Below are 14,896 nucleotides of genomic sequence, written 5' to 3'. Positions count from 1 at the left end.
TTGTGCATCAGCAGATGTGAACAAAGAAGATGGAGCAAATCTCTCCTTGGTGACTGTCCCTCCCCCACTCTCTGTGTAGCAATTATGCATCTCTGCAGTGCAGAGAGAACCTCTAGAGAACATCAATATTTCCTTTAACAAGCAAAGCAGCTAACAAGGAGCGGCTAATGAAAATGCAGAGAAGCCATACTCTCTTTGTTGCTTCTTGAACAAGATTATTGGCATCAATGGTGCCACATCATACTTCCTGGAAATGCATAGTGTGTTAGGACAAAAGCCAGTAGTTTATTATAGATGTAAAAGAAAAGGGTAAGGTACAGAGATAAGTGACAGGAACTGATTGAGATGAGAATAGAAAAGTAGGTAGGCAGCAACTTGTGAAGAGCCTTGTTTGCTAAACTAAGACAATGGCATATTACATACTGAAGCGTTTTATGTCATCCTAAAGATCATGTTAGACATTCAATATCAAGGTATATTGAATTATTAATGGTATTTTACATCTATAAAGGGACTTTAACTTTTTTCACAGACTTTTACATACATTATTTCCAATGTTCATACAGTTTCCATACTTACATGTTTACTAAATTCTGATACTGATTATGAACTTATGATGTGAGAAGGGTAGGATTTAGAGGCAAAAGATCTAGGACTATATCTTGCCACTCATAGTAATACAATTTTGAATAGTCTCATAACCCTTCATTGTTTCCATGAAATAAGAATAGCAATAGTACCCACTTCATAAGATTACTGTAAAGACTGTATGAAATAATTCTGAAGAGCACTTTGCAAACTATAAAGAGCTGCATAAATAACATGCAGGACTTGTCAAAATTGCAGGATAAATTGGCAAGAAAGGGTGAGATTCTTTTATTCGCTCTAGTTGTTTTTTTTATGACACATCCATTAATACACAGCCTAATAGAGGGTAACTCTCTATTTCTTTTATGTATAAATGCAGGTTCTGACCTTTTCGAGGATCTGATTTTTGCATGGTACCATCAGCTAAACCAAATAGGGAATCGTTTTCCTTTAGTAAGATGGAGAAATCTAGAAGCAAAAGATAGAAAATATTAGAAATGTGAACAAACTACCGTAGACCAAAGAAGACAGACAGTGAAATTAGGTTTTTATCAGAGGAAACGAGCAGTCTGGACACCCAGACATAGTTTCCCAAGGGCAACAATATGGTTAGGTTTCCAATTTCCAGGATCCTTCCCTCAGCTTTGTGGATTCAGAATCCTAATTATGTTACAAATAGAAAAGAATCTTGACAGATTTATAGGCCATTAAACAATAATGGGTAAACTGAAATGTTCATTTATTAATTTACTGTGAGAAATATGACAGCCACATGAACTAAAATATTATACACTGAAAACTACAAAACACTAAAATAAAGTTAAAGAATCTATAATAATAAAAGCATAATATGCAAATTGACCAAATGGCTGAACAGCAGGACCACCATCCAGACGACCACACTATGACACGCACTGGCCCCAGGCCAGCCAAGGCAGATGCGATGCAATTGGTCAGGGGGCCCCGCAATTGCCTCATGATTGCCCTGCAGAGGGAGGCCCAGGCCACCAGCTGGCGGGGCAATTGATCATGGAGCTCCGTGATTGCCCCAAAGAGGGAGGCCCAGGCCACCAATAGGCGGGCTGCGGTGGGTGGGTGGGTGGGGCTTCCCTCTGTGGGGCCATCGATCAAGGAGCCCTGGCCGGGTGGGCGGGCCCTCCCCTCCCTCTGCAGGGTGATGGATCTCGGTGCTCCTGGACTGTGAGAGGGTGCAGGCTGGGCTGAGGGACCCTCCCTCTGCAAGTGCATGAATTTCATGCACTGGGCCTCTAGTACATAAGTAAATGGAAAGACATCTGTGTTCATAAATTGGAAGACTAATATTGTTAAGATAACAATAATACCCAAAGTGATCTACAAACTCAATGCAATCCCTTTTAAAAATCCCAATGACGTTTTTTGTAGAAATATAAAAAACCATCCTAAAATTCACATGGACTTTCAAAGGATCCCAAATACCTTAAACAATCTTGAAAATAAAGATAGAACTTGGAAGATTCACAATTCCTGATTTCAAAACTTATTACAAAGCTACAGTAATAAAAAACAGTATGATCTGGGCATAAGGACAGACATATAGACAAATGGAATAGAACAGAGGACCCAGAAAAAAAGTCTAACATATATGGTCAAATGATTTTCTACAAAGGTGTCAAGACCATTCATAGGAAAAAGATACTCATTTCAACAAATGATGCTGGGAAACCTGATACTCACATGCAAAAAAAATGAAGTAGAATGTTTTCCTTAAACCTTATACAAAAATTAACTCAAAATGCATCAAAGACCTAAACATTAGAGCTAAAATTATAAAACTCTTAGGAGGAAACATAAGGGGAAATCTTCATGGATTTGCAATGATTCTTGGATATGACATCTAAAGCAGAGGCAAACCCTCTAATACACTGAATTTCATTAAAATGAAAAACATTGTGTATCAAAGGACACTATCATGAGAGTGAAAAGACAACCTACAGGATGGGAGAAAATATTGGCAGATCATATATCTGATAAGGGATTAATATCAATTTAGAATATATACAAGAACTCCTATTGCCCAGCCAGTGTGGCTAAGTGGTTGGGCATCAACCTATGAACCTGGAGGTTATGGTTTGATTCCTGGTCACGGCACCTGCCCAGGTTGTGGGCGGTGTTCAGGAGGTGGCCCATTGATGATTCTCTCTCATAATTGATGTATCTATCTCTCTCTCCCTCTCCCTTCCTTTCTCTGAAATAAATAAAAACGTATTTTTAACAATTAAAAAAAAATAGAACTCTATAATTCAACAACAAAAACCCTCAAACAACCCAATTAAAAAAACGGGCAAGGGAACTGAACAGACATTTCTCCATTTATCTATACAGATGGTCAATAAGCATACAAAAAGATACTCAACATCATTAATTATTAGGGAAATGTAAATCAAAATTACAATGAGATACCACTTTACTAATGTCCATTAGGATGGCTATTATGAAAAAAATAATAATAAGTGTTGGTGAGGATGTGGAGAAACTAAAACTCTTGCAAATTGCTAATGGGAATAAAAAATGGTGCAGCTGTGGAAAATCTCAGAGAGTTGAACAAAGAATTACCAAATGATCTAGCAACTCCACTCTCAGGCATATACTTAAAATAAGGGATTAATATCAAGGACTGACGCTGCTATGACACTGTCCACTAATATTCATAGCAGCATTATTCACAATAGCCAAAGGGAAGAAATGATTCAAGTGTCCATCAATAAATGAAAAGATAAACAAATGTGGCATATTCATACAATGGAATATTACTCAGCCATAAAAAGGAATGAAATTCTAATACTTGCTATAACATGGATGAATCTTAAAAACATTATGCTAAGTGAAATGAGCCAAAATCAAAGGGATAAATATTGTACAATTGCACTTATATTTGGTAACTAGAATAGGGAAATTCATAGAGGTTTGGTAGGGTGGGTAATGAAGAGTTATGATTTAATAGGTTCAGAGTTTCTGTTGGGATGATGATGAAGTTCCAAAAATGGATAGTAGTAAATGCTACATAACACTGAAATGTACTTAATGAATTAAAATGGTAAGTTTTATGGCATGTATATTTTACCACACACACAGAGAAATTAAACAGGCAACAGGTGAATCTGCATCAGTCCTATTTTGACAGTCCTATTCAACCAATTCGTAACAGGAATACAAAAAGGTTCACAGGGACTTTCAAGTAATTAAGTATTAGAGTCATAGCATTTCCTTTCCTGAATAATCTTAGATGTAACCTATCAATTTTCTCTCTGACCTTCCATTTAGCATGTTTCCAGGCTATCTTTTGATAGACATATCCTTTCATTGGCTAATGTGGCTATCTGTATATAGCAAGTGGTACAGATAGGTTTTGGATTTGAATATTAACTCTGTCACTAGCTATGTAAACTTGGACAAGTTACTGTCTCTGGGCCTCAATGTATATATCTTTAAAGTGGAAATAATAGTGTCTACTGCAAAGGGTCTCTGAGGGTTAAATGGCATTATCTATTTTAATGAGTTAATATAAATAAACTAGAGGCCCGGTGCACAAAAATTTGTGCCCTCGGGGGGGAGGGGGGGTCCCTCAGCCCGTCCTGTGCCCTCTCGAAGTCTGGGACCCCATGGGAGATAACGCCCTGCTGGCTTAGGCCTGCTCCCGGGTGGCAGAGGGCAGGCCCAATCCCTAGGTGCAGCCCCTGGTCGGGTACAGAGCAGGGCCGATTGGGGAGTTGGGGCGCCGCCCCGTCATGCACAGAGCAGGGCGGATTGGGAGGTTGCGATGCCACCCTCAGTCACGCTCAGGGTAGGGCCAATTGGGGGGTTGGGGCACCGTCCCCTGTCACACTCAAGGCAGGGTCGATGGGGAGGTTGCAGCGCCACCCCGTCACGCACAGAGCAGGGCCAATCAGGGGGTTGGGGCACCGCCCTCTATCACCCACAGAGCAGGGCCGAGCAGGGGATTGGGGCGCCGCCACTCTCACACTCAGGGCAGGGCCGATGGGGAGGTTATGGCTCTACCCCATCACACACAGAGCAGGGCCCGTGGGGGGGGGGGGGATTGGGGAGCTCCCCCCTATCAGGCACAGAGCAGGGCTGCTCAGGGGGTTGGGGCCCCGCCGCCTGTCACACAGAGCCGCAGGGCGATCAGTGGGTTTGGGCGCTGCCCCCTGTCATGCTGATCCCGGTGCAGGGAGGCATATTACCCTTTTACTATATAGGGTAGAGGCCTGGTGCATGGGTGGGGCCGGCTGGTTTGCCCTGAAGGGTGTCCTGGATCAGGGTGGGGGTCCCCACTGGGGTGCCTGGCCAGTCTGGGTGAGGGGCTGAGGGCTGTTTTCAGGCTGGGAGTGACTGAAGTTCCTAACTGCTCCTTTTATTCTTTTTATTCTGGGCCAGCTTTAACTTGATGCTTGGCTCCAGCTCTTAGGCCTCCCGCGGCTGAAAGTAGGTTTCTGGCCTTTGCTTACAATGTTGAGAATCTGCTGGCTGAAGTCCGGCGGTATTTGTTACAATGTTTCTTAAACTGCCCGCTCAGAGGACTGCAGCCGCAGGCGGGGAACGTTGGTTTCCTCCAACAATCCTCCGTCACTGAGGCAACCAAGCCTCATGTTAGTTTCAACCTGCCTGGCTGCCGGCCGCCATCTTGGCTGACAGTTAATTTGCATATCTTGCTGATTAGCCAATGAAAAGGGTAGCGGTCGTATGCCAATTACTATGTTTTTCTTTTATTAGTGTAGATATCTGATAGGGAGTACTTCCCCACCTCCCTAACTTTTTGTCATATTACTGATTACTGAGAAGTCAGTCAGTTCTCTGTATATTGGCTGTATTGGCATCCATACAATCATCACCACAGTTCTCTGTAGTTTAGAGGGTCTTGCTAATATCTGTATCAGAAACCTTCTCTCAAAAGACCAAAAGCAAATGCAGATAAATTCATTTCTGCCTACCTGACAGACCTCTCCTTACAGGATTCCATCCTCCCTGAGGACAGAGACTGTCAGGCTTATTTTATATCCCAAACATTACCTAGCAGAAAAAATAAGTCTCAGTTTTTTTAAATTGAATTTTCAACAATTCTAAGTTTTTACAACTGAATCTTACATAAATTCCCAAGTATGCAAGTTCTATTTCTATACTTGTAGAATAAAAACAATAAGGTAAAACCAATAAGTATGATTCTCTTTCAGTGATAAGAACCTATGTAAAATCTAAAAGGTGTTAGGTTTGACAGTTACCATTTCAAAGCCTGCTACACTATAACTGGCTTGCATTAAAAGTGCCAGAAATAAAAGAGCAAATCCAACATCCCACCATGAAAACATTCAATATTAAAGTAGATATAAGACAAAATTACATTATACAAATTAGAAAAATATCAATTTAATCTCCACTTAAAAAGCAGAACATCAAATCACATAATGATCAGAGGAGAGCATCAAATAAAAATTCATATTCCTGATTTACTCCTAAATCACACTGGTCAGACATTCAATTTCACCTTGCCTGATTAACCTAAACTCTTTCAACAACACCAATTAGGATTACCATCAGTATAAATATGCTGGATATAAAACTGGGATTAGGAGACAAGAGAACCATAACAAAGAAACTGAAAGGTTACAAGGAAAGGAGGCTAAGATCACTTTTCTAAATAAACTTTCATATTGTTAATTTAATGAACCATCATAGAAGAAGGGAACCAACTATGTGCTAGGTTCTGTGCTAAGCACTTTAAAATAAAGTATAATACCCATAATGAAAAGTACACAAATCCTAAGTATAGAGCTCAACAAACTTTTACAATGTGTCTCCAAACCAAGAAAGAGATCATTACTAGCACCTGAAGTACTCCTTTTGCTTCCTCTCTGAGTCATTACTCTACCCAAGAGTAAACAATGCCTTGATTTCTATCATTGTAGATTAGTTTTGCCTGTTTTGAATGCTATAAAAATAAAATTACATCACATGTACTATATTTTATGTACACTTTCTTCCACTCAACATTTTGTTTGTGAGATTTATTCATGGTGCTCCTACTAGGCATTTTTATCTTTATTAACTGATTTAAAGCACCCAATAATTCTGACATTTTTAGGTTAAAAAAAAAAAAGCCAAGGTTCTGATATTAAATAAGATTAAGGTATCCAGGGTCACTTGGCTACTAAATGGAAAGGCTAAAGTTAAAGATGGTCTCATTTCAAAATCCATGCTCTTTTAGGTTCCATTATGCTTGCCTAATATATAGTTTAAAAACAACAAGAAGTCAATCCCTTCCCTAGTTTACTTATCATAGGCCATATATGTGTAAAGAGGCTTGGCAAATAGTTACTATGCAAATGTAAGAAATTATTATTAGCATAAAGAAGGAGCTACCCAGAGCAATGGTTTTCAAATCTTTGTTTTATTGTGGATCCACAAACTTAATTCCTGGTATTTTTATAACAATATGCATTCCTGAAAAACCTTATATTCTGTAAAAAATATCTACTAAAAATGGGCTTGTGGGAAAAGGAAAATTAGAAATAGACTACTAAAAGCCCATGGAACTTTGTATCCTTTACACACACACACAAACACACACACACACTATAAGGGTCTGAGTCATTAAGAAAAGGTCAAATTAGACTCAACAAACTAAATTAAAAAGAAAGGGGGGGGGAAGAAAGGGTACAATCCATTTTAGAATACTTTCCACCTAAAATAATTTTTAAAATAAAGTTTTAATGTATATTGAATAAATTAAACATGTAGCTATTCAGAACATTAAGCTTCTAAAAGTGACTTATTTCCCCAAGGTTTCCTAGAGTGAAGATTTGAGTGCATGTCACCATCTACAGACAGGAGTTACTTAATAAAAGCTTTTCATGGTGACAAAATTAAAATCTGAGGTCAGACTCATATGGCTTTGGGGACCCATAAGAGACTATTAACTCATTTATCACTTTTTAAAATCGGTTCATACTGCCCAAGCAGCCCTTTAAAAGATGTCTATGCTACATGGTACCAGCAATCTCAAGACCAACTTTATTCTATTAGAGTCTAATACAGGGGTGGGCAAACTTTTTGACTCGAGGGCCACAATGGGTTCTTAAAGTGGACCAGAGGGCCGGAACAAAAGCATGGATGGAGTGTTTGTGTGAACTAATATAAATTCAAAGTAAACATCATTACATGAAAGGGTACGGTCTTTTTTTTTTTTTAGTTTTATTCATTTCAAACGGGCGGGATCTGGCCCGCGGGCCGTAGTTTGCCCACGGCTGGTCTAATAGGACCGAGTCCCATTTTTATATCCTTAGAAAACTACCTCCTTAGACATAGAGCCCTGAACTAGATTAAATCCTCCCCTGCTTAGGCCATGGAGACATTTGAGACCATTATGTTTTCTATGTACCAAGAATCTGAGAGGTAACTTAGACCTAAACTTTGTCTGGTTCATTCTTTGTCACTGAGTAGTCACCCTCTTCAGGGCTTCAAATTCTTCACCTGAAAACTAGGAGGTTAGAACTCAATAGTGCTTTCTCAGGAAGGTCTTGCCTCTGTTTCCTCATCATCCACTTCTACAAATATCTGATTTTATAGCTTCACAGAAAAATAAGGAAAATTATTGAAATAAGGAAAATTTATCATATCAGCTGTCTTCCTGTGAGCTACTCAGGCAATTACCCTGACACCCATTTCTGTTTGGGAAACTCTGAGACTACCTTTCTTCATCTATAGCAGTGGTTCTCAACCTTCTGGCCCTTGAAATACAGTTCCTCATGTTGTGACCCAACCATAAAATTATTTTCATTGCTACTTCGTAACTGTAATGTTGCTACTCTTATGAATTGTAATGTAAATATCTGATATGCAGGATGGTCTTAGGCAACCCCTGTGAAAGGGTCGTTCGACCGCCAAAGGGGTCGCAACCCACAGGTTGAGAACTGCTGATCTATACTAATAAAAGGGTAATATGCTAATTAGATTGGACATCTTCCAGACATCTTCCACAATTCCTCCTGGACAAAGCCATGGTGGCAGGGGCTGAGGCAGAGGTGGTTAGGGGTGATCAGGCCAGCAGCGGGGAGCAGTTAGGGGGCGATCAGGCCGGCAGGGGAGGGCAGTTAGGGGGCGATCAGGCCGGCAGGGGAGGGGAGTTAGGGGGCGCTCAGGCCGGCAGGGAGGAGTAGTTAAGGGGCGATCAGGCTGGCAGGCAGAGGCGGTTAGGGGTGATCAGGCTGGCAGGGGAGCAGTTAGGGGCATCAGGCCGGCAGGCAGAGGTAGTTAGGGGCAATCAGGCAGGCAGGCAGGCAAACTGTTAGGAGCCAGCGGTCCCAGATTGCGAGAGGGTGCAGGCTGGACTGAGGGATCCCCCCACCCGCATGCACAAATTTCATGCACTGGGCCTCTATCTAGATAATAAAAGCCTAAGTGACTGGTTATGGCAGAACCTGTCGCTATAATGCTCACTGACCACCAGGGGGCAGATGCTCAACGCAGGAGCTGCCCCTTGGTGGTCAGTGTGCTCCCATGGGGGAGCACCACTCAGCCAGAAGCCAGCTCACAGCTGATGAGCGCAGTGGCAGGAGCTTTTCCCACCTCTGCAGCAGCACTAAGGAGCAGAGAACTAAGTGGTAAGGAGCAGCAAGCAGGAGGGTGGTAAGGAACGAGGGCTTAAGGTAACAGTCAGACATCCCCGAGGGGTCCTGGACTGCAAGATGGTGCAGGCCAGGTTGAGGGATCCCCCTCCCCAGTGCACAAATTTCATGCACCGGGCCTCTAGTTATAACAATAAGACAAAAAGTCCATCCAGTGAAATGTCTATGTGAATCCAAAATAGTATAGCAATCTAAGGAAAGAACTCACTTTTCTAGAAAACTTACTTGACTGAGAGGGCATGGAATAATTTTTGACTGGTATTAGCTAGGGCATATCATAGATTTAAAAAAAAAAAGCTATTTGTGGGTGATACAGAAAGAATATATAATAAGCATTCCAAACAGCTAAGGCAGAAGAGTGGCACTATTTGTTAAGAGTTACTCAGTATTTACTAGGAATCTTTTCTGTGTTAACTGCTGAGAATAATGCCTCTTTAAACAAGTCAGATAACCTTTGTACGCATATAATCATGGAAAGAGCAGGAACCACGAAGCACGAGAAGAAAAGAAAAATGTCCAGTTTCACTTCAGAGATAAAACTTTATGGCTGCATGGCTTTTTGAGGTTGTTGTTTTTTTAATCCCAGAAATTTAGCTTTTAGGGAATAAAACACCTTTTACCTTCCTCAGCTTTTAACCCAGCAATTTATCCCTGAATTAAAATCTACTTTAATTCTTCTTCATTTTACTTCTGTGGGATTCACTGGACAGGATTAGTGGTAGACTTTTTTTCAGAGAACAATTTTATATGGCAGTACTAGTTCAGAGAACTCCAGATATTTACTTCATCAAAATCATTGATAGGTGTCTAACCTGTGCAATACTCTTTAACATAGAGCAGTTAATTCATAACTTTTTTCCCACCCTGACATATCTGAAGAATACAAAACACTTTATCAGTGAAGGCAGGCTCATTAAAGGCAATGATTTTAAGCAAGAGGGTAGGAGTAGAATGAATTTGATGGGAAAGGAGCCTCCACTGGGTGAAGGTTTTTTGGATTCTCCAGGGGTATTTGTGTAATTAGAAAAAGTATCTCCCCCAGGCCATATGCTTCTTCCATTGCCCTTCCCCAAGCCTCATGCTCCAGAGCAGTGTCCTCCAACAGAAATATAATTTGAGCCACGTATGTCAGTTTAAGTTTTCTAGTAGTCACGTTTTAAAAAGTTAAAAAATGTGAATATTTTAAGTATTCATTTTAATTAACACAATATATTTAAATATTATCATGTTAGCCAGCAATCATAAAAACCAATGAATTCTTTATATTTCTTATAATGTCTTCAAAATCTGATGTGTATTTACAGTTATAGTTTATCTCAATTCAGATGCTAAATTTTTATTAGAAATTCTTGACCTGTATTCAAATTTCATAAAATTTACAGTTGGAAAAGATTCATATACTAAGTTATTCAAAACATACTTAAAATTTTTTCTGTATCAGAGATGTTTTTAAATTTAATTAAAATTAAATAAGATTTACAATTTAGTACTTCAGCTACACTAAACACGTGGTTATTATGTTAGACAATCCATATCTAGAGGAAATAAATAATAAAATTAAATATTAAGTACTTACTATGTGTCAAGCTTTGTTCTCAGTACTTTACTTGTACTAAATTGTTCAATTCTCACAACCCAGTAAGCTAGGTAATATTATTATCTTCATTTTACTGATGAGGAAACCAGAGCAGGAAGATACCTTATAATTTGCACAAAGTTACACAGTTAGTATATTAGTAAATGGTGGAGCTTGGATTCCAAGCAAGGTAATTTGGCCTATTTCTTGTTTCTGAGGCTTAGAGTTTTTCCAGGAAAGCTGGGCTATCCTTCCTATATAATAAAAGGCTATTATGCAAACTGACCAAATGGAGGTACAACCAGTCGCTAGGACATGCACTGACCACCAGGGGGCAGATGCTCAACACAGGAGTTGCCTCCTGGTGGTCAGTGTGTTCCCACAGGGGGAGTGCTGCTCAGCCAAAAGCCAGGCTCATGGCTGGTGAGCACAGCAGCGGTGGCAGGAGCCTCTCCCTTCTCCTCGGCTACGCTAAGGAGCAGTGAGCTCAGTGGTGAGGAGCAGTGAGCAGGCGGGCAGTAAGGAGCGAGGGGTCCCAGAATGCGAGAGGGATCCCGGACTGTGAGAGGGTGCAGGCCAGGCTGAGGGACCCCCTCCACCCCCCGAGTGCACGAATTTTGTGCACTGGGCCTCTAGTTTCATATACCCGAGTTATGAATAAACATAATCTTTGGCCTATGTTTCGTTAGAGGTTCTCACCATTGGCTGATTGTCTCCATTATATGTCCTATCTTGATTATATGTTAACGTAAATTAGATCATGTCACTCCCCTGCTTAAAATCTCAAGACTCCCCATAGCACTTAAAATTAAATCCCAGTACCTCATCCTGACCCACATAATTGTACATGATCTGATCCCGGCCTCTACTAACTTTTCTCCTACCACTCTCATTCATTTTGCTCAAGCCAAGCAGGCCTTCTCTGCTCCTGATGCAGGCCAAGCTCCTTACCTACTGCTTTAGGGCTTTATACTACCTGGAATGTTCCACCTCATATTCATATAGCTGGCTTATTATTATTGAAGTCTCAGCTTAAATGCCATCTTCCCAGATAACCCTTCCCTGACCACTCAATCTAGAGTAGTCACCCAGACTCTATCATATCACTCTTAATTCTCCACAGCAGTTAGCACCATTTAATATGCTCCTTATCTATTTACTAGAGGCCCAGTGCACAAAAGTTGTGCACTCCAGGGGGGGGGCGGGGGGATGGGGAGGGTCCTTCAGCCCAGCTGCACCCTCTCGCAGTCCGGGACCCCTCAGCAGACATCCCTCTCACAGTCCGGGATCCCTCTTGCAGTCCGGGACCCCTTGCTCCTTACCGCACACCTGCTTGCTGCTCCTTACTGCTCAGCTCACTGCTCCTTAGCACAGCCGAGGAGGAGGGAGAGGCTCCTGCCATCTCTGCTGTGCTTGCCAGCTGTGAGCCCAGCTTCCCTGTGGGAGCGTACTGACCACCAGGAGGCAGCTCCTGCGTTGAGCATCTGCCTCCCTGGTGGTCAGAGCATGTCATAGTGACTGGTTGTTCCACCATTTGGTCTATTTGCATATTAGCCTTTTATTACATAGGAAGAATTTGTCTCTTCTACTGGGGCCTCATCAGTGTTATTTATTAAGCACTATATCCCACTACTTGGAATAGTGCCTGGTATTGAGGAGGTACTCAATAAGTATTTTTGAATGAAATGAATGAAGGCTAATCATTAAAAAAAAAAAAGGCATGCAATTAAAAATTATATGACCAGAGCACAATGACTACTTTTTGAATTTAAAGAATAGTATTTTCACCCTGGCCAGTATGGCTCAGTTGGTTGAGCATTGTTCTGTGCACTGTAAGGGTTGCAGGTTCAATTACCAGTCACAACACATGGCCAGGTTGCAGGCTTGATCCCTGGTAAGGGTGCATGCGGGAGGCAGCGGATTGATGTTTCTTTCTCTCTCTCCCTTAAATAAAAAAAAACTTATTTTTAAAACAGGAATAACATTTTGGGTGTTTGAATATAAACTCAGATGATTTCTAAGAGAGAAAATTTGTGGAAAATCTCTTAAAATGAAACAAAACAAGCTGGAGCCTTTAGTATCTGTAAGTCACTCTATAATTTGACAGGATCAAGGTAATGAGAGGATGAAAGTAGTTAAGAGACATAATCATGAATATAATTTGGTTTTTCAAAGACTTCTGAATACAGTCCTCACAGCATATTAAGGAAATACACAAAACATAATGGCAAATTCTATTTGATTAAAAGTCACTAAAAATATGAGATTTTAAAAATATGAGAAAGTACCCAGCTTCTTAGCAGCACTGGAAAATAGGGAAGAGTACTATCAAATAACCAGAAACTTTGAAGAATTTCTGTAATATATAATCTAAATAGAACTATATAATGGAGAAAATCAATCAATTGCTGAGAGACTCTAACCAAACATAGGTAAAGGATTGTATTTACTCCTAAGGCATTCTAAATAGATGAGCTGTCCTGGGGAAACACCCAAGCTAAGAAACAAGAAATGGGAGTTGATGGAAAGTATTGAAATACCTGAGATTTTAAGACCTGTGCATCTCTCTCTAATCAAACAAAGCTTCTAGCTGCACTGTTTGCCACTAGGCACAAAATGTACAGTAGTATTACTTTTTATTAATTTTAAAAGGAGAAAAAGACAAGGACTACCATAAAGAACCTACTCTAAATGTGAAATTGAAAAAAAATTAGCTGATGGCATTCTCAGGAAAATGCAATAGGATGAATTAAGGTTAGAAATGAAGGTAGGAACACAAATAGTACAAAAAGATCAAAATAATGAACAACGTGGTAAATAAAATTCTTCATAGGAACAGAGCAATGTAAATAGAAAAGCTATTTAATTATAAATATTTGAAATGCATTTGTACTCCTGGCCTCCAAATTAATTTAAATATCTTTTAGAAAAGTCCTAAAAAATCACCAGAGAAATTTCAATACAGCTAGGTAGGTAGAGGGATACATAAATAGATATGCAATATTTACAAGTAATGGTAAAATTTAGATGGTGAACATAAGGTTTTCCATTGCAAAATCCTTTTCATTTTGTTATATGTTTGACATTTTTCACAAGTAAAAAAACAACTTTCAAATATCTCAGAGAAGATGCTGAATCAAAGCTCAAACTTGGGCAACATTGGACAACAGTGAAAAAGTGGGTAGGCTAGAGCGAAGAGACTAAAGGCAAGAATGTTGGTTTGGTTTGTGTTTTTTTTAGCACTTTTACATATATGACCATTTCATCAAGAATCTGACAGGATCAAGGTAATGAGAGGATGAAAGTAGTTAAGAGATAATATCTCAATAGTGCCTGGTATTGAGGAGGCACTCAATAAGTATTTTTGAATGAAATGAATGAAGACTAATCATTAAAAAAAAAAAAGGCATGCAATTCAAAAATTATATGACCAGAGCACAATGACTACTTTTTGAATTTAAAGAATAGTATTTTCACCCTGGCCAGTATGGCTCAGTTGGTTGAGCATTGAAAGGCAAGTGATATTATCTCCACTACACACACACCCACACACACACACACACACACACACACACATATCACCCCTAAGGCTCTGAGAGTACCTTAACTAAGTTATACTGACATCAGTGAATAGTAAACCTGGGATCAAAATATGTATGTAGGTTTAAAAATCTTCATAAAATCTAATCTATCTTTATCATTGATTTTCCACAAGTATCTAAGAAAGTGACTCTATCTCAGCTTTACTTGGAGAAGCACTTTCAATAACAAAAACATATGAAATATACTTTATAAAACGTTTTTAAAAAATGTTTTTATTGATTTTAGAGAGAGGAAGGGAGAGGGAGAGAGAGAGTCATTGATCTGCTGCCTTCTGCACACCCCTCACTGGGGATGGAGCCTGCAATGGAGCATATGCTCCGATCAGGAATTGAACCAGTGACCTTTTGGTGCATGGGAAAACATATTTTTACAATATACTGTACAAATATAAATGACTTCTAGTTTCACTCCTTTATAATTTTCAAAGTTAACTGACTTACATATTATTTTATTTGTATTTGTTATATGT

At 39.8% G+C, this 14,896-nt stretch overlaps 1 protein-coding gene across 13 annotated transcripts in view; it reads right to left on the bottom strand.

The window, feature by feature from the left end:
• The window catches only part of SCMH1 (Scm polycomb group protein homolog 1), a 146,333-nt gene that overhangs the window by 111,777 nt on the left and 19,660 nt on the right, over window positions 1–14,896 (bottom strand). For 11 of the 13 annotated variants that reach the window (XM_036347224.1, XM_036347231.1, XM_036347237.1 and 8 more), the window contains exon 2: window positions 976–1,056. The exons of 1 other annotated variant lie outside the window; for it this stretch is intronic. In XM_036347224.1, the coding sequence (XP_036203117.1) occupies window positions 976–1,000 (25 nt within the window). In that variant the 5' untranslated portion in view covers window positions 1,001–1,056. Of the gene's footprint in view, window positions 1–975; window positions 1,057–14,896 lie in introns of those variants that run through there. One more of the 13 variants, XM_036347233.1, reaches the window with a different exon arrangement.

This window comes from Myotis myotis, unplaced genomic scaffold, assembly GCF_014108235.1.
Source record: "Myotis myotis isolate mMyoMyo1 unplaced genomic scaffold, mMyoMyo1.p scaffold_m19_p_2, whole genome shotgun sequence".
NCBI classification, from domain to species: domain Eukaryota; kingdom Metazoa; phylum Chordata; class Mammalia; order Chiroptera; family Vespertilionidae; genus Myotis; species Myotis myotis.
The sequence above is the reverse complement of the archived record's forward strand: the minus strand, read 5'-3'. Positions and strand labels throughout refer to the sequence as shown.